Source organism: Bos indicus x Bos taurus, chromosome 20, assembly GCF_003369695.1.
Source record: "Bos indicus x Bos taurus breed Angus x Brahman F1 hybrid chromosome 20, Bos_hybrid_MaternalHap_v2.0, whole genome shotgun sequence".
NCBI classification, from domain to species: domain Eukaryota; kingdom Metazoa; phylum Chordata; class Mammalia; order Artiodactyla; family Bovidae; genus Bos; species Bos indicus x Bos taurus.
Window position 1 is genome coordinate 4,462,083 of NC_040095.1, and position 25,583 is coordinate 4,487,665.

The window sequence follows — 25,583 nt, forward strand, 5'->3', positions numbered from 1 at the left end:
ACAGATATCCACCCTCCACGGAGAACTTCCAGTCAACATAGGGAGGTAGACACTAGCCAGTTAATAATAATCTCATCACAAACTGTGACAATTTCTCCCCCTAAAAACCTATGGGTGCCATGTGACCATATAATGGGGGTCCTGGCCTATTCTGCATATGGTAGTTAAACCAAGTCAAGAAATTAACCAGGCTGGGCAGGTGTACTAGTATTAGGTTCAGGTGTTAGTGTCTGAAAATACAAAATACCAGTAACTTAAACCAGACATGTGTGTTTCTCTTTGGCTTAGAAGTTTGGGGAGATGTTCGAGGACAGGTACTGTGTCATTCAAGGGCAGGGGCCCAGGCTCTCTCTATCTTGTTGCTCTGCTCTACATGACCTTCACTGAATGGAGCAGGATGGTGGCATCCATACTCTGGGTAGCCAGAGGGAGAGAGGGACACAGTGGGTAACGTCCACCGAGAATCCCTGAAGCAGCTACATCTCTTTACATCTCAGTGGCCAGAACTTAGTCACATGGCCACGCCTAGCTGCAAGGGAAGCTAGGAAATGTAACTTTCATTCTGAGCACCCATATGCCCAGCCAAAAATTGGGAGTTCCATCTTCATGCAAAAATAGCAACCATAGTCAAACCTCTCTTACATTTACTCTGTGCCAGGCACTCTCCTAAATCCTTGACATTCATTGACACATTTTATCCTTACAACACGTCTATGCGGGAGGTAGTATTATTGTCCTAATTTTACAGATGAGGAAACTGAGGTACAGAAGTAAGATAAATTAGTAAGTAGACAGACTAGAATGTGACACCACGCAGTTTGGCTGGAGCATGGACTCTGTTACCATAGCTAAGAGTTATGAAGAAAGGGAGAATCTACTGGGAGGCATGCATAGTCTCTGTTCAATACAGCAGGGTGCAACACAGAGAGATGAACGTGCTCAAGGCAAAAGAAACAGCAAATGCAGAAGTCCCCTAACCCCCCAAAACGTGGTCCTTTATCACAGTGTCTCTAGGAATTAAATGTGCCAATGAATCTTTTGGAGACCGTGTGAAATGCACACTTAATTCAATAGGTCTGGGCTAGGGCTGAGAATGTGCCCCATGGTGCCTTTGCAGTTGGCTGGTGGACCAGCACCAGGCTGTGGACCAGACTTTGAGGGGGAGGACTCATTGTCAAATGTTCACCACTGTGTGACTCCCCTCCTATAGAGGGCCAGGCAAACAGTCTTTTGGGCTCAGTAGCTACTCAAGGCCCCTTTTATGTTTCTACTGCTCCTAGGACTCAAGTTCCAGCTGAGATTTCCTTCTCTCTCCCAAGGGTGCCAGGCCCCTTGCTGGCTGAATGAATGAATGAAAGAAAAGGGAAGAAGAGGCAACACTGTACAGGGTCCAGAGGAAGAGTGTGGTTCACAGCCCACACCCTACACCAGACAGGAACTGGCACCATGCATTCTGAATCCTCCCAAAGGAACAGGTACCACCATTTCCCTCTATTTATAGACAAGACATGGCCTGCTGGCCCTGCTTTTTGAACATGAGCCCCACCGCCCCCCTTCCTCCCTTGGGATTTTTTAGGCTTCTGTGTTAGCAAAGCCTTGGAGGTGGGGCCAGTCATAGAAGGGGAAGTTCAAAATGAGTTTCCTCCACCTGGGTCTTGTATTACAACTACCAGCTCCTCTCATTCAGCAATCCTGAAAGGAGATGCTGATTACCTGTGAATTTCACAGAAGGAAACTGAGGCTCAGAGAGGTCCACCCTGGGCCAAGTCACACAACAGGTCTTGGTCTGCCGTCCACAATAGACTGGGCCCAGAGCCAGGCTCAGTGAATACCACTGAAATGAACCATGTACTGAAGATGCAAGCAGAGAAGTAGAGCTAGCAGGCCAAACACAACAGCTTCAGGTGACAAGCCTTTACTAGGTGCCAGGCATCACACTACGCACTTTCCCAACTTTCTCATTGGATCCCCAGGAAAAACCTCCTCTGGTAAGCATCATCAGCTTCTTCCTGCAGATGTGGAAAGGGGTGTGGGCTCAGAGAAGCCCAGCGTGTTTCCCAGAGAGGCTCAGCAGGGATGTGGTTGGGTCCACTTTACAAATCTAGGCCTGCCTGACCTCCACCTTTCTGTCACGGTATTAGGCCCTTTACTCAGAGTTAGATGCTGTGCATAGCCCAAATCTGTACCATGCCATTTAATCTGCACAACTCAAGAACGTGAACGTCGCTCAGTCGTGTCCAACTCTTTGGGACCCCGTGGACTGTACAGTCCATGGAATTCTCCAGGTCAGAATACTGGAGTGGGTAGCCTTTCTCTTCTCCAGGGGATGTTCCCAACCCAGGGAATCAAACCCAGGTCTCCCGCATTGCAGGCGGATTCGTTACTAGCTGAGCCACCAGGAAAGCCCAAGAATACTGGAGTGGGTAGCCTATCCCTTCTCCAGCGGATCTTCCCGACCCAGGAATGGAACCGGGGTCTCCTGCATTACAGGCGGATTCTTTACCAACAGAGCTATCAGGGAGGCCTCAACTCAGGAAAACTGGTTTGCAAATGCAAAATAACGGAGGCAGTGGGATTTGCTCAAGGCCACAGAGAATTGATGGAAAACAGTGGGGGGCGGGAGCTGGGAAGGCATGAATAACTGTATCTTTGGGTGCTCCCTCCCTCTCCAAGCCTCGAGCCCCACCGCGCGCCCCGCTAAGGCCCGCCCCTCCGTCCCGGCACCCAGCCCCCTACCCCAGCCCCCGGGCCCCTTTAACGGTGCGGCGGAAGGGGCGGCCGGGGGCGGGGGCGGTGCCCAATGCGTTGAGCGGAGCGTCACTTCCCGGCGGCTGGAGGCAGCGGCCAGTGTCGGAGGCGAGGGGCGGCCGGCGGGGGCGGGGCGGCCGGAGGCGGCGTTGGCAGCGGGCTGGGACCCACGCGGCGCCGCGGCCCACCTGGCCTGCAGCGCTCCCATCCCTGGCGGCGGCGGCGACGGCACGATGCCCTTTGACTTCAGGAGGTGAGTGTGGCAACACCCGCGCGGGGCGTGCTCGGGCACGCTGCGGATCCCTCCCGCCTGAAACGCAAAAGCAGTCCCCCACCCTGTGCATGCCTCCGCCGGCCCTCGGGGACTCCAGGCGGGCCCCCTGCCGCACACAAAGCCAGCCGGAGGCTCGGAGGGCCTCCTCGTGCAGCGGGAAGCGAGGCCACCCACCTCTCGGGCCGCTCCACCCCTTCCCTCTAGGGGTCCCCCTCCCCAGGCTGCCCTGACACCTCGCAAAGTCGCATCCCTTTCCCCCCATACTGGGAAACAGGTTTCTTCCCTCCCCTAGATGGGCGCGAGAGAGCTAAGAAGCCATCTCCTTCCTCCCCTCTACAGAGCCTCTCCTGAACCCCACCCCAGTGACAGGTGCGGCCAGGGCACCTTGGATGAGCCCCCAGGGGTCCACAGGGCTCTGCAGCCCCCTCCCACCAGGCAGCTGCTGGAGGGTTTCAGGTTTCCGTAGGCTCAGCCTCTCCCCACTGGCTCCAGCTGGAGGCCTGTCCCTCCGCTGGTCCTACTCCTGTGCTCTGGGTCTGGGGGCTCCTTGGGGGAGACGAGGAGACCATATCAGGGACCTGTGGGCAGGGCTTTGCAGAGAGGGCCCAGCCGGGTCTGGCCTCGGCTTTCTGCAGTCACCACAGTGAGCCCTTTGTGGGGTCTGGCCGCCACCTGGTCCACGTTGTGCTAGGCTAGGCCTTCTGGAAGCCTGACTGACAAGGGTCTCCACCAGACTTTCCCTTGAGGTATGGAGCCCCAGGGGCTGCCCTGGCCTGAGGCAACATTGCTGGATGTGTATACCAGGGAAAAAATAGCAGTGGGTTAGAATTTAGTGCGAGCTGAACTAGAATCCTGTCTCTCTCCCCTCCCCTGAGCAGGTTGGTATATTCTAGAAGTTGGGGCGAAGGCTCTGGGTACAGACCTCCCCTGAGCTGCTCAGCTGGATGACTTGGGCAAGTGTCTGAGCCCTCTCAGTATCTCTGTCACCACCTGCAGATTGGGGCTAAAAATAAAGTCCCACCTGGTAGGGCTGAGAGCCTGAGAGGTGCTTAACTCAGAGCCTGGTGGGGTGTGGAGTTCAGAAGTGGGATATTAGTGGACAAGCCGCCTTTCCATGAGGCCATTTCCTCACCCACAGACTAGGGCTTCTGGTCCCTCCCTGCAGGTGTGAACGAAGCCAGGGTAAAGTGCCAGCCTTCCTGCCAGAAAAGCCTGGCAGTGCCCCCCAGGCGTGTGGGCGTATTGGGGTGTCAGCCTGACGAGCACAGTGGCCTGGGAACTCTTGCACTGGCGGGCGGGCTCGGCCTGCAGTGGGCACTGTCTGCCCCTTCCACGCAGCCCTGGGGCTTCGAACAGGGTAGTTTTCACACAAGGAAAGGCTCCTCTGGTGGAATTCAGGGGCAGACCTCATACCAACAGTTAACGTTCAGGTCACGAGAGAGCTGTAGTTGGCCCTTCGATCCCTGGTTCCATAAAGCCTCCCCTTACCCAGGCTGATAATTCCTGCCCTCGCCTCTGTCTTCTGTGTGGTTCAGTAGGTTCTGGTGATTTTGACCTTATTGAAGAAGTCACTGCTTTGGGGCATACAATTCATTCACTCTGCACCTAACCTCACATTTTAAGGGAAGGAAGTTGAGGGCTGAGGGTCTTGCCCTAGATTGAAGGGTGGGCCAGGGTCCCAGGTTGCACAGAATTCCTGACTTGGTGCCCCTTGAGTTGGAGATTGGGCGTGTCCAGGTGCCATGGGAGCCCCAGCTAAATGAGGTGTTTTAATCAATTTCCTTGAAAGCTTGTGCTACTCCAGAACAGTGAGAATGTATTCAACACTTTCCACTCGCACCTTGGAGGATGAGCCTAGTAACCTACATTTCTAAGATGTGCTCCTTTCAGGGCTCAGATTCAAAGGAAGGGTCCTCCGTCCCATGCACTTCAGTGTTCACTGATCAGACATTTACTGAGTGTCTGCTCTGTGCTCAGCCCTCCGCCCGATGCCCCACTGCAGAGCTGGGCGACATGTGACTTGTTTGCCCAGGGCCGGGCGGTAATGGAGCTGGGATTCAAACTGGGGACTGCTGGCTCCAAAGCCTTGGAGCTTGGTCTGTTAGCCGTGGGTGAAAAGGGAAGACTTGGAGGGTCCCCAGCCCTGTCAGATCTCTTAAAAACCATGGGGGAGAGAGAAGGACATGGCAACCCACTCGCCGTATTCTTGCCTCGGAAATCACATGGTCGGGGAGCCTGGTCATCTACAGTCTGTGTGGTCGCAAAAGAATCACTAAACAGTAACTACAGAGGATTCGCTCCACCAGCAATATGGGCTGCCCCAGCAACCCCAGAGACGACCTGCAGTTTTACACGTGTCTTTTTGTAGTCTCTTCTACGTGTACACGTAGGTGACGTTTGAAAAGTTGTCTTGCCACTTGCCACTTGACTCATCTCTTGTTCTGTAGTTTGTATAAACCTATTGAGAGTATAAAATCCAGCCACTGAATTGTGGTCACAACTGTATGGAAGTTTAAGAACGTATATCAGTTTTGTTATAGGTATATAGTGGTGCAATTTATGCTCAACTTATGTTGAGTGAAATGTACATACTGCAGTTAAATAACCCTTCATACAAAAGAAAAAAAGACCACGGGAGATGGAGAGGGACATAGTCTGGTTGAATTCCCCCTCTCCCAGTTCGAGGCCAGGGAGAAAACCAGGCTTCCTGCTCATTTTGCTCTCCTTAATACAGAATAAAATGAAGAAGGGGGAGAAAGGAATCTCTTGCCCTTTCTTATTAGCACTCCTTGCTTTCTTAGCGCCTGTGGGACCTCACCTCCTGTGTGCTTTCCTGTCTGTGAAATGGGGATGAAAACAGTACCCATTGTTGAGAAGATTAACTGAGCCACTGTGTGCAAAGCATTTAGATGCAGAGTAAGCACCCAGGAAATTTTGATCACTCTTTTCGTTATTGGTATTATTTCATCAAAGCACCTGTTGCCTAACACTATGTAATTCACTTCATTGTTTTGTGCTTATTTTCTTTCTGCCTCCCATGAAAACATGAGCTGCCTCAGGCAAAGACTTTTATCTGTTTCCTTCATTGTTGTAACTCCAGTGCCTAGAAAAAATTGCCAGGGCCACCCTTGCCCTGAGGACGTGTCTCTCAGAGTCTGTCAGGGAAGCCAATTATAATTTGATAATGCCATTTCTTCCTTTACTGGGCACCTTTTCAGATCTGGGTCGTTCATTTCCCCCCTTTCTTCCTTGAACATGTGCTTTTCTAAGTTGTACTCAGGGGTAGGGGAGTAGGCAGACCACAGAGGAGGGCCCCCGGGCTTTCAAAGGTGACTTGTGTTTGCCTTGCTCCCAGGGCTTTGTTTCGTTAGTCGCTGGACCTTGAAGTGGTGGAACTGGCCTGGTGACCCAGTTCCGTGGGTGTTGGCCCTGCCGGGACCCAGTTCCGGCTTGCAGGGGCCAGAACACCTGCTGTCTCTGCCTTGGCCCGAGGTGGGGGCAGGGGTGCAGTTCCCGTTGCCCAGGCCCAGAGGAGCCTAAGCAGGAGGCTCAGGCATGCAGAGGTGGCCAGCTCCCCCACAGCGGCAGCCCCTGAGTTGAAACCCGAAGACGTGGGGTATGATGCTCCCCTGTCACTGACCATCGAGCCCTGGAAGAGTTAACTTAACCTTCTCTGAGCCTCAGTGTCTTCATTTTCAGGAGATGGCAACCTTTGTTGCCTTCCCCGGTAGGGTCGATGCAGGGGCAAATGAGCTGTCTCTGTAGGGTATGGTCAGCTACATAGTTTGTGGGGCCCAGTGCAAAATGAAAATGCAGAACCCCTTGTTGGAAAAGGTTGTCGGGACAGTGACAGCAGAATGTTAAGCCAGGTCTGAACGCAGCCCTCCGAGCGTGGGGCCCTGTGTGACCACACGGTTCTCAAGCCGGTGATGCCAGCTCTGCTGTTGGCATCTTGGTTCAGCCTCCATCGCCTCTCAGTCTCGCCTTCCGAGTGGTCGGGCATCTCCAAGAGGCCGTAGATCTCCTCAGAGCCCCAGGGGAACTTTCTGAAGTTGACATGATTTTTTTTCACATTCGGGTTTCAGCCGTTGAGTGGGGCCTGTGGCTCTGATCAAGGACAATTTCCTTAGCTCCCCATGTGGCCTTGCCCCAGGGGGTCCCTGCAGCCCCCCTCACTCCCTACACCAGTGTCAGCACTCTGAGGGCTCTGAGCACACAGTCAGCACTCGGCAGATAGCAGCTTACCTGAGTGCCTGCATTTCTGCCCTGCTTCGTCCCAGAAAGAACTTGGGTAAGCTGATGGAAACACATACTTTACAACAAGTGTAAAAAAATATAAATAGATTTAAAAATGAGGGCAAAAGGGAAATAAAGATCAGACCAGAGGAGCATTTTAGGTGAAAATCAAGCCAGTATTTTGTGTTTATTGAGCACTTACTAGTGCCTGACTCTTGTAAGAATCCTTCCTGTGCTCATTTAATCCCTCAGTAACCCTGCAAGGCAGACACTGTTGTTATCCCAGTTTACAGACGAGCCAGTTGAGGTGCAGCGGAGGTAAGGGACATGATGGATCATGTCCTGGGGGTTGGAATGCTGCTCTCTGCCCCAGAGCCCCGCTTGTATCCTGTGGGCTCATCTCTAAAGCTTTCCCCTCCTACTCACCAAGTTCAGAGAGAACCAAATCCCCCTCTGGTTGGACTCATTGGTTTTCTCATCTCTGACCCTTTCCCAGAAGTGCTCATTAAGAAAGTCACCAACCCTTGTTTTTTTAAACTAGCCTCATGTGGTCTGACACCTGATTCTAAAATTGTCTTTAAAGACCCCCCGACCCCCTACTATGATCTCACGGTAATTTAGAGCAGTGGTCCCCACCCTTTTCAGCACTGGAGACTGGTTTCATGGAAGACTGTTTTTCCTCGGACGGGCAGGGAGGTGGGGAAGAATGGTTTCAAGATGATTCAAGCGCATTACGTTTGGGGTTCACGCTCCTATGGGAATCTAATACTGCCTCTGATCTGACGGGAGTTGGAGCTCAGGAGGTAAGGCGAGTGATGGGGAGCTGCTGTAAATACAGATGAAGCTCGCCCGCTGCTCACCTTCTGCTGTGTGGGCCCGTTTCCTAACAGGCCACGGACCAGTGTTGGTCTGTGGCCCAGGGGTTGAGGATCCTTGACTTAGAGCCTCTCACTCTGGAAGGTCTAGGTTTTCCTGCTCCAGCCCCTGGGGCTCTAGAGTGTAGGGCATACGTTTATGTGCTCATCCAGACATGGAAGGAGATGGAAAATCTCTCCTCCCGAGGCAGTTTGGATTCCTGACCTCGATACTGTAGTATCTTTAGCCAGCTGTGGATTCATTAAGTTCTGTTTCCCATCTGGTAATCTGTTCATTTTTTAAATTTTGGAACTGCTCCTGGGCGGTAGTGGAGAGGCAAGCAGGATGTGAGAAGGGTGTTTGGGTTGAAACTTACCCATACACACTCCCCTTGTATCAGTAACCCTCAGCTCTGGCGGAATGTTAAGACTCACTGGAGGAGTTTTAAAAATCCCCAAACTCAGGTGGCTCTCCAGACGCAGTACTCAGGACCTAAGGGTGGGAGGCTGAGGCATCAGTATTTTATAAAGGCCCCTGTGTGATCCCAGTGCACAGCTCAGACTGAGGAGATTCCTCTGTATCAGGAGAACCATCTTTAGTAGGCTGAGAGCACAGGGAAGGCCAGATGCTGGAGTGGGTCCCTGCAGGGGAAGTTGTGGGGCGGAGTCTGGTCCCACTGGTCAGCCCTGCTCATTCCCTCTTCTGGGTTGGTTCTTCACTAGTAAAGCCCATTCCCTCCCCTGGGTTGGTTCTTCACTAGTAAAGCTGTCAATATGGTAGGTCAGTGGTGGTGAGGGTTGGGGCGTTACCTTACCATTGATATCCTTACTTTTCACACTGTGGTCCCACACTAACAACTTCAGCATCACCTGGGAGCTTGCTTGCTGGAAAGGCAGCGTCACAGGGCCCACCCTGAATCTGCATCTGTAGTCTACCAGGGTTCCCAGGGGCTTTGGATGTACGTAAGGTTGACTAGCTCAGCATCTCCTGGTCTGTGCTGCTCCATAATGGGTTCCCTCCTGGGAGATCCGTAGCATGCGCATAGCTTACTAAAGACTGAGAAGTCCTGCACAAAAGGAACCCGAGTCACTTGATTCAGTCCAGCTTTTGCCATATGTACTCTGTAAGCCACCATGTGGTTCATAGGGCGGCCACTACCATTTCTCAAAATATTGTGTGGGAAACACAGCTCTAATTGATCCTTTAAGGAAGTGGTAATTAGCCTAATTGTTGTCAACTTTAACATTCAGGTCTGTTAACTTAATTACATTGGTCTGTGCAGGAAAAATAGGGCTTCCCTGGTGGCTCAGTGGGAAAGAAGAATCCACCTGCCAACGCAGGAGACCCAGGTTCTATCCCTGGGTTGGGAGGATCTCCTGGAGAAGGAAATGGCAACCCCCTCCAGTATTCTTGCCTGGGAAATCCCATGGACAGAGGAGCCTGGCAGGCTGCAGTCCGTGGGGTCTAAAAAGAGTCAGACACGACTTAGCGATTAAACAACAACAGCGTGCGGGGAAAGTACCAGCCAGGGAGAAAAGCCTGCCAACGCTTCTATGAGTTCATTTTTAAGAGAGGCAGGGGGGACTCAGGGTTCCCTGTGCTACCAAGAGCTAGGGGAATATGGAAGGTGCTTTACAAATCTCTCCACTCTCTGGACATTATTCCTATTTTACATCCAGGGAAATTGACCCCCAGAGATGCTGGGTCACACAGATGGTACTTCAAAGGGGCCCCAGGGGACCAGCTCAGCTCAGACACCTGAAAGCATAATCCTTTCCTTGAACGCTGCCTCTTGGAACCTTCCGGGCAGCACAGCTGGATAGGAAGCAAGATCCGTTCGAAATGGACTGAGTGTTCTGTTTATCCAGAAGGTGGAAACCCTATTTGAGATGAGTGGCCTGGCTGTTACCAAACTTTAGTCACAGGTCCCTGAACATCGGGTGCTGGCAATACTTTTCTCTTGAATTTTGGTCTGCGGCTTGCATTTCTCAGGGGGAAAGGGGGCAGTCCGCATCTTATCAGAGGTGCCTGACAGTTCCTGACAGTTCCTCAGCTGCTGATGTGTGTGCTCTGTGCTGGGCCTGTTATTGAACTGGAAAATCACACTGGTCACACGAGATAGATACGATTATAGTCACTTATTTTTCTGTGGTTTATCTTTTTAATTAACATGCAGTAAAAGTGGCCTTTTTTGGGTGTACTCTTCTATGGACTTCATGTCATGTGACCGCCCCACAATCTGGATATAGAACAGTTTCATCCCCCCAAGAAACTCTAATTCTATCACTTTATTAATTAAATTTTTAAAAATTGTGGTCAGAACACTTTAAAATGAGATCTGCCCTATTAACAGCTTTTTAAGTGCCCCATCTAGTATTGTTAATGACGGGCACAGTGTGGTAGAGCAGATCTCTGGAACTTATTATTTGTCTTGCGTAACTGAAACTTTATACCTGTTGAATAGCAAATTCCCGTTTCCTTCTCCTCCTCCAGCCCCTGGCAACCACTGTTCTACTTCTCTGCTGTAGGTTTAACTATTTTAGATGCTTCCTATAAGCAGACATAGTAATTTGGTCTTCTGTGACTATGACTAACCACTTCGCTGGTGGCTCAGACAGTAAAGAATCTGCCTGCAATGCGAGAGACCTGGGTTCGATCCTCGGGTTGGGAAGATCTCTTGGAGGAGGGCATGGCAACCCACTCCAGTATTCTTGCCTGGAGAATCCCATGGATAGAACAGCCTGGCAGGCTACAGTCCATGGGGTTGCAAAGAATTGGACACGACTGAGCAACTAACACAGTTTCTGTGACTGGCTTATTTTACCTAACGCAGCGTTCACCACGTTCATCCATGTTGTCATACATGGCAGAGTTTTTCCTTTTCAAGTCTGAGTAACACCGCATTGCGGTATACACCACATTCTCCTTATCCACTCATCTGGCCATGGACACGCGGGTTATTTCCACATTTCGGCTGTTATGAATAATGCTGCGGTGGGCTGTATATACCTCTTTAAGACCCTGATTTCAGTTATTTTGGATAAATACCCTGATTACTGGTTTGGTATTTCTATTTTTAATTTTTTGAGGACCCTTCTTACTGTTTTCCGTAGTGGCTTCTCTGATTGACATTTCCACCAACAATATACAAGAATTCCAGTTTCTCCACATTGTCCCCAACACTGGTTATCTTTTATTTATTTGGGGGATGGCCATCCTGACAAAGTGTGAGGTGGTATCTCACTGTGGTTTTGATTTGCGCTTCCCTAATTGTTAGTGAAGTTAAAAAGCAGAGACATTACTTTGCCAACAAAGGTCGGTCTAGTCAAGGCTATGGTTTTTCCAGTGGTCATGTATGGATGTGAGAGTTGGACTGTGAAGAAAGCTGAGTGCCAAAGAATTGATGCTTTTGAACTGTGGTGTTGGAGAAGACTCCTGAGAGTCCCTTGGACTGCAAGGAGATCCAACTAGTCCATTCTAAAGGAGATCAGTCCTGGGTGTTCTTTGGAAGGAATGATGCTAAAGCTGAAACTCCAGTACTTTAGCCACCTCATGTGAAGAGTTGACTCATTGGAAAAGACTGATGCTGGGAGGGATTTGGGGGCAGGAGGAGAAGGGGACGACAGAGGATGAGATGGCTGGATGGCATCACCGACTCGATGGACATGAGTTTGGGTGAACTCTGGAAGTTGGTGATGAACAGGGAGGCCTGGCGTGCTGCAATTCATGGGGTCGCAAAGAGTCGGACACGACTGAGCGAGTGAATTGAACTGAAACTGAATTGTTAGTGATGTTGAGGATCTTTCCGTATACCTGTTGGCCATTTGTGTGTCTTACATGGAGAAGTGTCTATTCAGGTCCTCTGCCCAGTTTTAATTAGGTTGTTTGGTTGTGGGGTTGTTGTGTGTTTTGTGTGTGTGTAATTTGCTGTGGAGTTGAAGGAATTTCTTATGTATTTTGGATATTAACCACTTTTCAGATACATAGTTCACAAGTATTTTCTCCCAGTGAAAAAGGTGCCCTTTCACTCTGCTGATTGTTTCCTTTATTAATGTAGTTTGGAAACAGGAAGCCTAGGTTCAGAGCTGGGAAGTGACCCGGGTGCACAGCTGAGGAAGTGTGGGACCAGGACTTGAACTTGGGGTCTGAGTCAAGAGCCAGGTGCTTTGCCATGCACTCCCTGCCTCGCTGGCACCCAGACAGTGTTGATTTTTATGACTCCCCAGCAGGTTTGCACCGTCCTTTTCTCTCTTGCTTTCACACCAGGAGCCACTGTGACAGCAGAATTGAACTAAAATACCCCTTCCCCACTTTGGAAGGACCTGGTGACGCTTGCCTTGTTTGGGTGTTTTGCTGGCCCGAGCGCACCTGTATGACGTGGAGCAGGTGTCTTCAGGGGCAAGGGCTAGGTTGTGGGCCCCCTTAGGAGTGGCTTTCTTCCCTGCGAGTCCCTCCAGGGCTGCCTTCGGAGTGCCTCCCTTGGGAACAGACCCTCACACTCAGCCCATTTGGCAGATTGCCCTGGATACAAAGCCTTTCCCCGTGTGCACTGGGCTCCAGACCCTGAACAAGACGCCTGACTCTGAGCCTCCCTTTTCCTCATGTGCGTGTTGGGGTGCTCACACTTTCCCGGCAGGACTTCTGTGAGGATGGGATAAACCGTGTGGATTGCGGGACAAGTATGCTTAGAAAACAGGGTTTGTTTCTCTCATCCTGGCCTTGTCTGGCCGCTCTGTGCTGTGCCCCATGCTCGGCCCTGGTGGATCTGCTCAGAGGGGCACCTGATGGGCAGACATGGTAAGGCCAGGACTCCTGGGGTGTGCAGGGCAGAAATGTGCCCTGGTGAGGACACCTGGGGTGATTCAGCCGGGAGGTGGGCTCCCTTCTCTAAGTGGCACCCACATGGTGACTCCGGACACCGAGGCAGTAACCTCTAGCGGGAGACAAAGCGGTCACAGGGTCACACACGCAGATGCCCCCAGGATCCCAGAAGGTACCTTGGGGTGGGGGGTGCAGTTGGAAGCAGGGGCTGGAGCCCGTCAGAGACACGGGGTGGGAGGGCAGCTGGGTGCAGGGGCTGGAGTCTGTCAGAGAGTGACACTCTGTTGGGAAGGGGCAGCTCCCTGTGGCTTGTTGCCCTGCAGATCACCCTGTTTTTCAGGAAATGATGAAAATCTCATAAATTGCGTGAAAATGATTAGTAACTGCTTTCAATTTTATTTTTGTTGAACGTTATGCTGGGCCAAACCAAAGCCTTCTGAGGGCTGACGACGGCCTGTGGCTGGTGGCGGGCGGGCTGTGTGCCACATGTACCAGGGAGCCAGCACATGCTCGCCCGGTGGACAGGACTTGGGGTGGAGCCCTGGACTCAGGAGGGGGTCTGGTGGGTCTGGACTTGGAGCCGGAAGCAGAGGAGTAAGGGGCCCCCAGATTTGGGCAGAGGCGTCTCAGGGCACGATTCCTGGCCTGGGGCTTTCCTCCTGTGGATGGTGCTGGGGGTGCACGGCCAGCTCTGCCACCAGACCTGCCTTTCCTCCTCAGCAGTCTGGGGCTGGCCAAACATCAGTCGGAGTGGCACTCCCTTCTCCAAATCCCTGAATACCTTCAGCCCCCGGGGTGTCTCTCTCAGGTACCTTCCAGCGCTGTGCTGTGCCCACAGGGCCCACGATGGCCCCTGCTTATCCAGTGCCAGGCTGGAGGCCTTTCTTGGTTCAGGTCACCCTCAGGTCAGGTGGGAACCCAGGGTCATTCCCACTTGCCTGATGAGCATGCTGGGCAGAGGAGATGAGGCTTGGCCAAAGTCGCACAGACCACGGGCAAGTAGAGCACTCGTCTGTGATGCCAGAGCTGGTTTTCTTACCCAACTTGTAAGCCCCAGAGGGGAGTGTTATCACCTTGGTGTGGGGGCTGCTCCGTGGGCGCTCCCGATGCCAGCTGCTGTCTGCTCGGTTGTGTTTGCAGTTTGCTGCCATGGAAGCTGTGTTGGGGGAGTGGAGGCCGGGCCTCAGAGGCCGTTGCCAGTATTCAAATGTGTACACCTAGGCAGGGGACCAGCTGCAACCCGGGTGGGGCCGCCCAGCCCGCCCTGGCTCTGGTGGCCTCTGGAGCCCCAGTCAGCAGGCCAGCCCTGGGCTGCGGTGGTGGAGACATTGTCTGTTGAACATATTTCTTGGGTGCCTGCTGTGTGCCAGACACTGTGCTCAAAGCTGGGGATACAGCGCTGAGCCAGCCAGACAACTCCTGCCCCCCAGCCTCATTGGACATATGTTTTGTCGGGCTTCTCTGGGGGCCCAGACAGTAAAGAATCTGTCTGCAGTGCAGGAGACCTGGGTCCGATCCCTGGGTTGGGAAGGTCCCCTGGAGATCGGAGTGTCGCTTCTCTCTCTTTTTTTAATTAAAGACACTTTTAAATTTTAGAATAGTTTAGAGTGACAGGAGGGTTGTATAGGTGGTACAGAGCCCCGCCAGTGTTCCCCGTGGTTCACACATCTGTCCCAAGTAGGAAACTGACACGGGTGTGTTATTATTAAACTCCAGACTTTATTTGGATTTTGCCTCTTTTCTGCTAATGTCCTTTTTTTTTGGGGGGGGGGGTGTGGGTGGAGACAGGCTTTTTATTTCAAAAAGATAATCAATTTTCAGTATCCAAACAGTTATACTATTGGTTTTCCTTTCTCCCAACTGGCTCCCCAAGAGACCACACCGAAGGAGAAGGCACACACGTAGCAGACCTTTCTGGAGCCTCACCAGAAAGGGGAGATTGGGCAGGAAAGAAACGTTTTAAAAGATCGTACATTGCCAGCCCACAGACCATAGCTTTCACAGCCAGGTGGGGTAACCAGTGCACCCCAACCTGAAAGAAGCAAAGTTTCAGCACAAGATAAAACTTAAAAACACCTGTTTCACTAGTGCCCATTCATTGCTCCAGGACGTAATGCATTCAGTGATCACGTCTCCCCCAGCGCTGCCTGGGGACAGTTCCCTCGGTCTTTCTTGTTCTTCGTGACCTTGGCAGGCTTGAAGAACCCTGTCCAGGTGTCCTGCAGAATGTCCGCCACCCTGGGTTTGTCTGACGTTTTCTCAGGGTTAGGCTGGGTGGAGGGTGGAGTGCCTTTCTCAGCACGTCCTGTCAGGGTTACGACACCTGCGTGGCATCACGTTGGCATTGACCTTCAGCCGGATCCGACGGTGTTTGCCAGGCTGCCCCCGTGACACTCCTTATTGATCAGCAGTCTTTCCCCCCTTCACTCTCAAGTGGCCCTCCTGCGGGGAAGCAGAGCACCAGGTTCTGGGATCCTCGCGGAGTTTCACATGCTGTCAGCAGAGCCTCTTCCCGCTCCGCTGGTGCAGGACGTGCTGAAGCAGACACCTGTGTCACTTCTGAGTGGGTCGGAGGTGTCTCACCATGCCCGCTTCAGTTCTTTCTGTTACACCCCATGCCCTTTGAAAGAAGAGCCGGTAGCGAGGCCTGGAGGAGCCGTAAGAGGAACTTTGAAAGGACTAGGCGTGTTTCGTCCAGCTCAGGGAGGCGCTTGAAAGACTCGTCGCTCGTCCTCAGTCTTTCAGGCCCCTCCGTAGACAGAGTGGTGGACCTGGCCCCAGCCAAGCCCTGTGGCTCCAGGAGCTTGGCTTAGATGAGGCACATCTCCCCACTCATCTCTGCGGGCTGAACTCTCACCCACCCTCCTGGGCGGCCTCGAGCACCACGTCCTCCGAGAGACCCCCTGTTCTTTGGGGGGTGACGCGCCATGCTCGCTGCAGCCCTCCCTGACTGCGCCATCCTGTGTCCGTCCATCTCAGGGCCAGCCGCCTCCCTTCTCCTTTCCCGCCTGCTTGCGGGGCTCCAGGCCATGGCAGTGCCACTCATGCCATCTCCTGCAGGACCCTGCCCGGGGACTGACACATAGTCAGGGCGTGGCAGTCCCTGGGGGATGTGCTTAGCAGGGGCTACGAGGCATTGTGACTCTGACAGCCCTGGATTCAGGTCTCAGCTTCATGGCTTCCCAAACGTGTGACTTTGGGCAAGAAGCCCTCTGGGTCTCCATTACCTCATTGAGACATAATAAGCCCGCTACTCGGTAGTGCCTGGCTCCCCGTCCTGACATGAGGACTAACTGAGCTCATCTCAGTGAAACCCTCGGGACTGTGCCTGGCATCTGTTAGCTGCTCAGTGATGTCAGGCTGGTATAGAAGATTCCAGGTTGGCAGGAAACTGGACTAGAGATGCCCCCTTTGTATTAGCCTCAGTCAGCTAATTCTCATAAGCAGACTGAAAACCTCAGTGATTTAATGCACCAGACGTTCATCTCTCTTGAGAAGTCCCGAGGCGGCAGGGCCTCTGCCCCACACGGCGCCCAGAACCTCAGGTGTCTACCATCCTGTGGGTCTTTCTCAAGAGTGTGCTGGATGCCCTCTGCAGCCTGGCAGTGGGGAGAGAGGGAGGCAGTGGGGGCCTCACGGCAGGTCTGGGTGTGGCTGTCACTTCTGCCTTGACCTGGGGCCCTGGCCTCACCCAGCTCCAGAAGGGGTCAGGAGATCCGATTGGGCTGTGGGTCCCAAAAGAAGGGAAAAAGGACGGTCCTTGACACATATGTCACTAGCAGAGGTAGGAACTCAGTCAGCATTTTCAATCTCCCACCATCCTGGGACCATTTCCCTACTGTGGGGGTGTGTTCCTAAACAGCATATGTTATATATTCAGTAACTTTTATTGACGGAGAAGGCAATGGCACCCCACTCCGGTACTTTTGCCTGGAAAATCCCATGGACGGAGGAGCCTGGTAGGCTGCAGTCTATGGGGTCGTGAGGAGTCGGACACGACTGAGCAACTTCACTTTCACTTTTCACTTTCATGCATTGAAGAAGGAAATGGCAACGCACTCCAGTGTTCTTGCCTGGAGAATCCCAGGGATGGGGAAGCCTGGTGGACTGCCGTCTCTGGGGTCACACAGAGTCGGACACGACTGAAGTGACTTAGCAGCAGCAGCAACTTTTATTGAAAGTACTCAGCTTTCCAGGTGGTGCTAATGTAAAGAACCCCCCTGACAAATCAGGAGACATAAAAGACGTGGGTTCAGTCCATGGGTTGGGAAGATCCCCTGGAGGAGGGCATGGCAACCCACTCCAGTATTCTTGCCTGGAGAATCTCATGGACAGAGAAACTGACGGGCTGTGGTCCTTAGGGTCGCAAAGAATTGGATATGACTGAAGTGACTTAGCATGTCAACACTGGGTTTTTTCCTGTAACACGTTTACTTATTAAAGGTAACTTTATAACATCTTTGAAAATGGACAAAGGTATCTCCTACGGCAAGCAGATACAAATAAATAATTGCAAGTTTATTCCTTTCTATCCAGCTGGTGCCTGCTACAGTGGCTGGGTCTGTTTAAAAGGGGATGTTAGCAAGTGCTAGAGAAACAAGCAGGTGACGGCCAGATAGCTCTGCTTCAAGATGTTCTCTTTGATGTTCTCAGTGCCCTCAAGGGAGTTGGACGGGGCCTGGCCTTCTCACTGTGAAGTCGGATGCCATTTAACCACCAGGGCCCTGCCTGGCCTGAAATCACCGTGGGTCACTCGGGCGGCTTAGGTGCCCCACTTTGGGAAATGCTGGCTTGGGGGACAGAAAGCCCACAATTTGTGCACAGGCAGATCCAAAACTTGGTGCAGAGAGAGGTGGATGAAATCACCCTTTCACCTCCTAACACTCATCCCCTTACAGTTTTCACTGAGACTCAAGCTATTAACTAATGGTGTCACTTAACCAGTGGGGAAACTGAGGCCCGGAGCAGAGCATGACCCCTGGCTCCCACAGGACTCACGGCCGCCTTCTGTCCCTGGTTGCTGACTTTGGTCAGAGAAGGCTTCTTGCCATAGGTGTGACCATGCTGGGCAGGGGTTACGTGTCTTCCTGATGCTCTCCCACCTCCCTGCCGTGCTTACCATTGCCTGCCTGGGACACGTGACTGTATGTGCACAGGAATGCATATCTCCCAGGCCTGCTTCAGGGAGTCGGGAAATCAAGAGATGCCCCTCGGCGTGCTTGGGAACTTGTCACACGCTCACTGGCGCAGGAAGTGACACGAGATTTGTGTGGGGACTGCAACAGTGGGTGCTGTCCTTGGGGACTGCCTCCCTGCCTGCTCTTGAGGGGAGGGCTCCCTGTGTGCCCTGCCACGTCTTACTGAAGTTGTTTTACGTTCTTGACTTGGGGATGCTCCCCGAGTGGTTTGTTCTCAGGGTAGAGGAGCTCGGCTTCCTCTCCTGCTCCTAACTCCCCTCTCCTTTGTCCCACCCACTCCCTTGTTAGGCCAGCGCCAAGCCCACCCATTGAAAACAGGCAGTGTGCCCTGGATCTCCCAGCAACGTGGCCAAAAGTATTGTTACTCTCTCTCTCTGAGGAGATCGAAGCCCAGGGAAGCAGGGTTCATTCATTCATCCATTCGTGCACTCACTCAAAGGTTGATTGAGGAGGATTCCAGGGACAATAAGACTGACATCGTCTTTACCAGCATGGCATTTCCAGGGTAGTGGGAAGGGTAAGCAGAGTGACGGTGAACAAATAATTGCACAGATTATGGTGAGTACTGAGTACTGTGGTGAGGACTGAGAGGGAAGGATGATGGTGAGTACTGAGTACCGTGGTGGGGACTGAGAAGGAAGGATTATGGTGAGTACTGAGTACTGTGGCAGGGACTGAGAAAGAAGGATTATGGTGAGTACTGAGTACTGTGGCAGGGACTGAGAAAGAAGGATTATGGTGAGTACTGAGTACTGTGCCAGGGACTGAGAGGGAAGGATGATGGTGAGTACTGAGTACCGTGGTGGGGACTGAGAAGGAAGGATTATGGTGAGTACTGAGTACTGTGGCAGGGACTGAGAAAGAAGGATTATGGTGAGTACTGAGTACTGTGCCAGGGACTGAGAAGGAAGGATTATGGTGAGTACTGAGTACTGTGCCAGGGACTGAGAAGGAAGGATTATGGTGAGTACTGAGTACTGTGCCAGGGACTGAGAGGGAAGGAAAAGGAGGCAGGGTGAGAACGAGCTTGTGGAGGAGGAGCTCCCTGGATTAGCTTGGCCACCCAGTGCCCTTCCTCCAGAAGATCTCTCTCCAATTTGTGTCGACCCCTGTCCCTTCCCTGGCTGTGTCTTTGATCACACCTGGACGTGTCCATCAGCTCACCTAGCAAAATTGCAGTGATCTGTGTGCCATTTGTCACCTGACATCTGTCTGTCTTAGTGGGGTCTAAGCTCCGGAGGGCAGGGACCAAACCTCTCTGTCATCCCTGGATCCTGGTACTGAGTCTGGGGTCTGCACACAGCAGGTGCTCAGGATGGTTGTTATATGAAAGAAGGTCTAGGTAAGCTGGAATCAGATCCTTAATCTGTGGGAGGTGGGGCCCTGCTCTATGAAGTTCACATCTCCCACAGCTCAGAACCCAAAACAGATGAGACTCCCCAAGACCTGGCAGAGGGGTCCAGGTCCCCTGGAATTGGGGGCGGTCGTTGCCATATCTCTGTGTTTGGAAAAATGTTTTCAGTTTTCTTATAAGAGTCTGAGCGCATCAGAAAGGATTTATTTCTCTAGCAGTGGTAATGGGAAATGTTCTACTGTTACCATTACCATAGTGGGTAATGGTAACGGGAAATGAAGGTGTCCTGAGGAATTGGGAAACCCCTCATTACTCAGGGCCGCCCATACTGGGAGTGGGTGGCCAGCTGCCCGTCCTAACTGGAGGCTCCCAGGGTCCCCTCATCCCCGCTAGCTCCACTTGCTTGAAATGACCCGTGAGCCTCTGGAAGCTGAGGTGGGGAAGCTGGGAGGGAGCAGACACCTGACATTCCACAGTCACCCCAGCCAGGGGCCTCAGCCTAATTGTTTCCCATTTTGAGAAAACAGAGGCTCAGAGAGGTTGAGGGCCTGGCCCAGAGCCACACAGTTAGCCAAGTAACAGCCAGTCCCTAACGTCAAGACTTTCCAGCCCCCAGAAAACGAGACTTTCTGTTAGATCACCTGATTGTGGGCATCCTAAATGCCCCTTTTCAGTTTCAGTCCAGTAATTCTGTCCTCTCTAGATCTGGCTGTTTCTCTTACTCACCAGGGTGCTGTCCGGGCCCCACTCTCAAGTCCAGCCCATATAGGTCTGGGGGTCTGCATCTTTCAGAGTTTCCTCAGTGATTCTCAAGGTAAGCTGGGGAACCTGAGGAAGGGTCCCTGTTATTATTCAAGTGTACTTCTGAGACTGAGTACCACAAGTCTTAACTAACTTAATAATGATCATCACAGGAGCGTCACGTGGGGCTTCAGAGTTTAGAAAGCCTTTAGAAGATGCGTGGGGCCTGGGGATGATCATTTTTCTCTGCAGATGTGGAAACAGAGGTTCAGAGGGGCTATGGGAATACAGCTTTTCTGCACTTGGATCCTGTACCTTTTCTACTTTTCGTAGGAGGTGTTTGCGTCCTGGTGAGTGTTAGGTCCTCAGCTCCTGCATAACGACACATGGGTTTTGACCCCTCTTTGTTCCCAGTGCAGAGAACCAGTCCTGACCCGTCCTCTGCAGGCAGATGTTTCTGGAAGGAGGACAGAGAGAGGCTACAGGTGCTGGACGGTTGGAAGGGATGGTGATAGAGGTAAACATTTACTGAGCACTTCCCGGGCATCCGGCACAGTGCTACGTGCTGGGAGTCTACCACTGTATTCAGTTCTCACAACAAACCAAAAGTGGGGGCTTTTATTTCCCCATTTTACAGAGAAGACTTATGGGTGTTCAGGTTCCAGGAGGCTGATTAGACTCTAAATACCGGAGCTGGGGAAGGCCGGGAGATGGGTGGAGCCAAACCCTTCCTTTTGGAGCGGAGGGCCCTGCCCCCAAGCCCCACAAGCCAGGTGGCCAGGCTGGTTCCCCTCTCAGGCCTGCCCACTTTCCCCAACTTGGCTTCGGGTGGCTGAGCTTCGAAACTAGGGCATTCTCAAAGCCAGGTGGTTTGTCAGAGCTGAGTTAACCCTGAGTCAAAGGAGGAATGAGAGGGCTCACTCACCTCCTCCCTGCCCCACCCCACCCGCCCCTTCCTGGGTCAGGCCCCTCACTGTGGGGCCGCACAGACGTCACCCGGCTTGGACTTCCGCCTGCCCCACACGCCCTGGAGCATGGAGAGTCAGCTGCCCAGGACTCAGCTTGTTCTTGAACCACTGTTAAGAGGTGCTAGACAGACGTGGGGCAGCTGGGCTTTGAAGACTGGTGCACCTGGGTCCCGATCCTGATGCTTCTGCCACTCGCTGTGTGTCCTTGGGCAGCTCACTTCACCTCTCTGAGTCTGCTCTCTGGGGATGTGCACCCTGACCTCACAGGATCACCAGTCTGAGTTGAGAGCGCCTCCCACAGCTACTGGCTCATTGTGGGGCCTAATTCACTGATAGGACCCTCTTCTCCCTTTCCCCATTTATGAAACTTCTGTCACATTTGATCCTAAAGCAGAGATTGTAAACTGGCAGCATTGGGCATCAAATTCTGCCCAATCACAGACGTGATTATTTGGTTCTCCCATCTAAAACCATCTAAAAAAAATTTTAAGGTAGATGCCAGCATTTCAGATAAGGAGATTTCACATAAACATCTGGATTTCCAGTGCCTGTAGAAGAATGGGGCTCCAGGCTTCACTGGCCAAAAGTGAACTGCCAAAGAATCAGAATCGGGTATATTGTCATCGTTTGGGAGGTGGCAGTACTGTATTTCTCGTGGCTCCACTTTGAGCCCCATGCTTAAAGGTTCTGTTAGGGCCACTCTCCAGGGAGGGAGTAGACTCAGAAATGATGTAATCGTCCACGACACTGTTGCAGTCTGGCATGTGCCACGTGTTGTGGCTGAGCCGGCAGGGCTTGGCTCCTGTTGGCCAGTGTCTCTAACCCAGCCCACCTCCTCACAGGGTCTTTCTGTAGGCCTCCTGCCCACCGTGGACATAGGGAACCCCGTCAGGGAGGTCTCCCTTTGGAAGGAGCCAGTGGAGACCAGGGCTGGGAGCTTGGTCTCCGAGTCTCCCACCTGGCTGCCAGTGGCTTGCTCTGCCTAGGTCCCCAGGGCCTAGGATAGTGACGGGCACACTGAAAAAGGTGTATTGAACTGCGGTCTCTCTGGCAGTGAGCCACAGCCCCGCTCCTTGCAGAGCTGGTTTGCCAGCACCTTACCCACGTCATCAGCAGGGTTGGTGATGGTACCTTTGTCCTGGGGGGCAGTGGAACTACAGTGAGGTAACTCGGTAAACCGCTCAGCATGGCAGCACCCACTGTGTTAAGTGCCCAGCACATGTGGCTGTGACGATTATTTAGTTGGCACAGATATTTCTGTGCTTGAACCTTGATACAGGCCACCACTTGGCACTCTGCCCCTGCAGGTAGTGGGGTTACAACTTTGGGATCTGCCTAAGCATGCTGGTGGTAATAGCCCGGAAGAGAGGGGGCACACGGGCTCGACCAGGGGTGCAGGTCCCCAGGGAGGACCAGCTGTTTGTTGGCCGGTGTCACTTCCTGGCATGGAGACGTGGGGCGCAGACGTGGTGTCCGCCCTCCCACAGGCTGAACTGGTTCGCCGCATGCTCTTGTTGCCTGAAGGTGTTGCACGGAAGACACGATGAGTAGGAATGTGCCCTGGGCCCAGCAGGCCCCATGACGTGTGAGCGGCTCCTGGGTCTGCTCCTGCCCCAGCTGGAAGCAGCTACAGCAGTCCAGCTGCAGCCCCCACAGCAGTGTGTGCTGGTCTTTAGAGACCCTTTCTAGCCCCCAGGGCTCCAGAAGTGGAAGGGCTGGTCAGGTGGCCCAGAGCGCCTTCTGCAGGGGGACCTTGTGCTCAGTACCTTGTGGCTGTCTCCAGCTCACATGCCCTGATCATCCGCCGTGGCTCTGTGGGGAAGGGGCCACCCCTTTCACAGATGGGAAAGTTGAGGTCCAGGGAGTTACAGTCTGCACAGTCAGCTGGGGCAGTTGCTGGTTCAAATGCAAATTTCCACCGCGAGAGTGTGGTATGGGGAAGCAGGGCCCCAGCCTCTGTATTTTTAAGAAACCTCTTTGGGACATTGTAATAATCAGGAGAGGAGGGGAAACCCCAGCACAATCAGGGCTTGAGCTCTGGCCCTGCTGTTTGCTCAGTCAGCCAAATCATTGACTTCTGCAGGCTTCCTCAGTGTCCCCCGCTGTGTGAGGTGAGGAGAGTAAGGGGTACTTACCGCACAGGGTGGTTGTGAGAATCCCATAAGCGGTCTGTCTAAGCCTGTTTGGCAGTTAGTCATGTAACATTCTTAGGATTCAGGGAGTATTCATTTGTTGCTATTATTCCAAATGCGATTTCTTGCAAAAGCGATTTAAGAAAGAAAAAAGATAACCTGTGCGTTACTTACAGCCGTGTCTTCTCTTCTCCCTTAAGTAGGAATCTCAGGACGCTGGGGTCAGGGTGGCTCCGCCCCACTTTATTTAGTTCTGTATTTGGTGCCGAAACCCAGGAATGTCTGCCACACCGTAGAGATGAAGCTGCTGAGGGACAGGCTGGATTTGGGCCTCCCGTGGGGGCGGGGTGGGCGTGGCTGGCGGCCGCCCTGGGTGACCACAGCAGCGGGCTGGGATGGTCCCCCGCACCACACCCCGACCCCCGGCCCGGGTGGTGTTTCTCAGAATCCCGGGAAACACCTCCGGGCAGAGATGGTGATGCTGATTTCCAGGAGGGCCCTGGGCGTGGGAGAGGAAGCACAGCCACACCTGCTCTGGGTCCAGGGAACACGACCTCCTGCGTTCCCCCTCACTTCTCCACTGGTGGCTTGACTGGGCCGTAAGTTCCCCCAAAGCATGTCTGCGGAGATGGTCTCCGTCCAGCCAGCACCCTGCCTGCGTATTTGGCCGTTTGTTCATGTAACAGTTACCTGTTGAGCACCTGCTGTGTGCCATGTTCTGTGCCTGGCTCTAGGGTGCAGAGCTGAACACCATAGACATGGTGCCCACTCTCAGGGAGCTTCCATTCCCACAAGGAAGATGGACAATTAAACCATCAAGAGTTATCTGAGCAAAAATGTCCAGGGGTCTTTGGGGACCTTCTCATCTAACTTGGTGCAGGGCTCTGGGCAGCCTCCCCTTCATGCCACCTTGAGGCCTTGTGGAGAGCAGAGCTGGGTAGATGCCCGGGTGAGGGGTCCAGGCCTGTCCAGAGGCAGGGGCAGGAGTGAACCCTCAGCCTGCGGTGAACTGACCGGAGAATGCATCGTGGGCGTGATGAGGAGCGTGCCCTTGACCCTCAGCACAGCCAGGTAGGTTTGAGTGGGCAGCTGGCATCTGTTTGTGCCGTGGGCAGCCTGTAAGTCTCTGCTGCGGACTCGGGCCTGGGTGCAGCCGGCGGGGGCCAGGCCAGCAGCCGCTGGCTCTTGTGGTGTCCAACCTTCCTGCCAAGAGGCCTCTTTGATTCACATTTTCCACAAGGACTGGATGTTTTGGAAATGTTGACCTGCAACTAATCAAATGTCACTTATTAAATTGCAAGTCATATCCTTTTCAATTTACAGAAAGGACAGTGGATTGATGACTTAGTTCATGGCCTGCGGGCAGGAACTGGATAGCACTTGAGACCAGAGAACAAATAGGTGCCTGATCCGTGAACCCCCAGCCCCTGTCCCCAGGTTCCCCAGGGGGTGGCAGTGTCTTCTCTCTGAGAAACTGGGTTGAGAATGAGGCTGGGGTAGCAGCCAGGCTGGAGAAGTTGTGGCAAGGCTGGAATGCCAGGTCCAGGTGGGTGAACTTGAGCATCACTCGCAAGGAGCCGAGAATCTCCTTAGAAAGGTGAGGTCAGTTCATATGGGCTGGAGAGGAGTCAGTGCCACACCGGCAACAGCATGTGACTAGGAGAGAACATGAAAGGCAGGATGTGCACAGGCAGGGAATGGGTGGGTGGGGGCTTCCTGCAGGAGGGACCCTCGAGAGAAGAGTCAGGTCAGCATCAGGCTGGGGGCAACACTCCCCACGCGGAGCCATGGGGCTCCTTGGCTTGATGAGACTGGAGGCAGGGGCAGCAGTGTGGGAAAGGGCAAGGGATGCAGCGGGGCGGGAGGTGAGCCTGGAGTGTGGACCACCCAGAGGAACCTGGCGCGGGGCTTGTGTCTGCTGCATCAGGCACTGGGGAGCCATGGCAGGTTCTTGAGCAGGGATGGTTCTTAGGAAGGAGAAAGGGACCGAGTGAATGTAAAAGCTACTTGGGGCATGGGCAGAGGGGAGCTGAGAGCCATCGGCTTGTGTTAGGATGTTTCCCAAAACAGTGCGGGACCGTTCTTCCTGATGGAAGAATGCTCCTTCTTCACACCCTCAAGGAGACTGAAAACAGATTGTGGAGGCTTACCTGAGACCGAAGCCCTACATACAAAAGTGCCTCACATTGAAGACATGTGGGCCACTGTGGGAACTAGAGCCAAGGGTTGGAGCCTCTGAAAACCCCAGAGCAGGAA

General features: G+C 53.1%; 1 protein-coding gene across 1 annotated transcript in view; it reads left to right on the forward strand.

Moving 5' to 3' along the window:
- The first annotated feature begins 2,618 nt into the window (after positions 1-2,618).
- Positions 2,619-25,583, forward strand: part of ERGIC1 (endoplasmic reticulum-golgi intermediate compartment 1) — a 113,371-nt gene continuing 90,406 nt past the window's right edge. Inside the window, exon 1 of the mRNA XM_027520536.1 lies at positions 2,619-3,001. Coding sequence (XP_027376337.1) covers positions 2,634-3,001 — 368 coding nt within the window. The 5' untranslated portion in view covers positions 2,619-2,633. The remainder of the gene's footprint in view (positions 3,002-25,583) is intronic.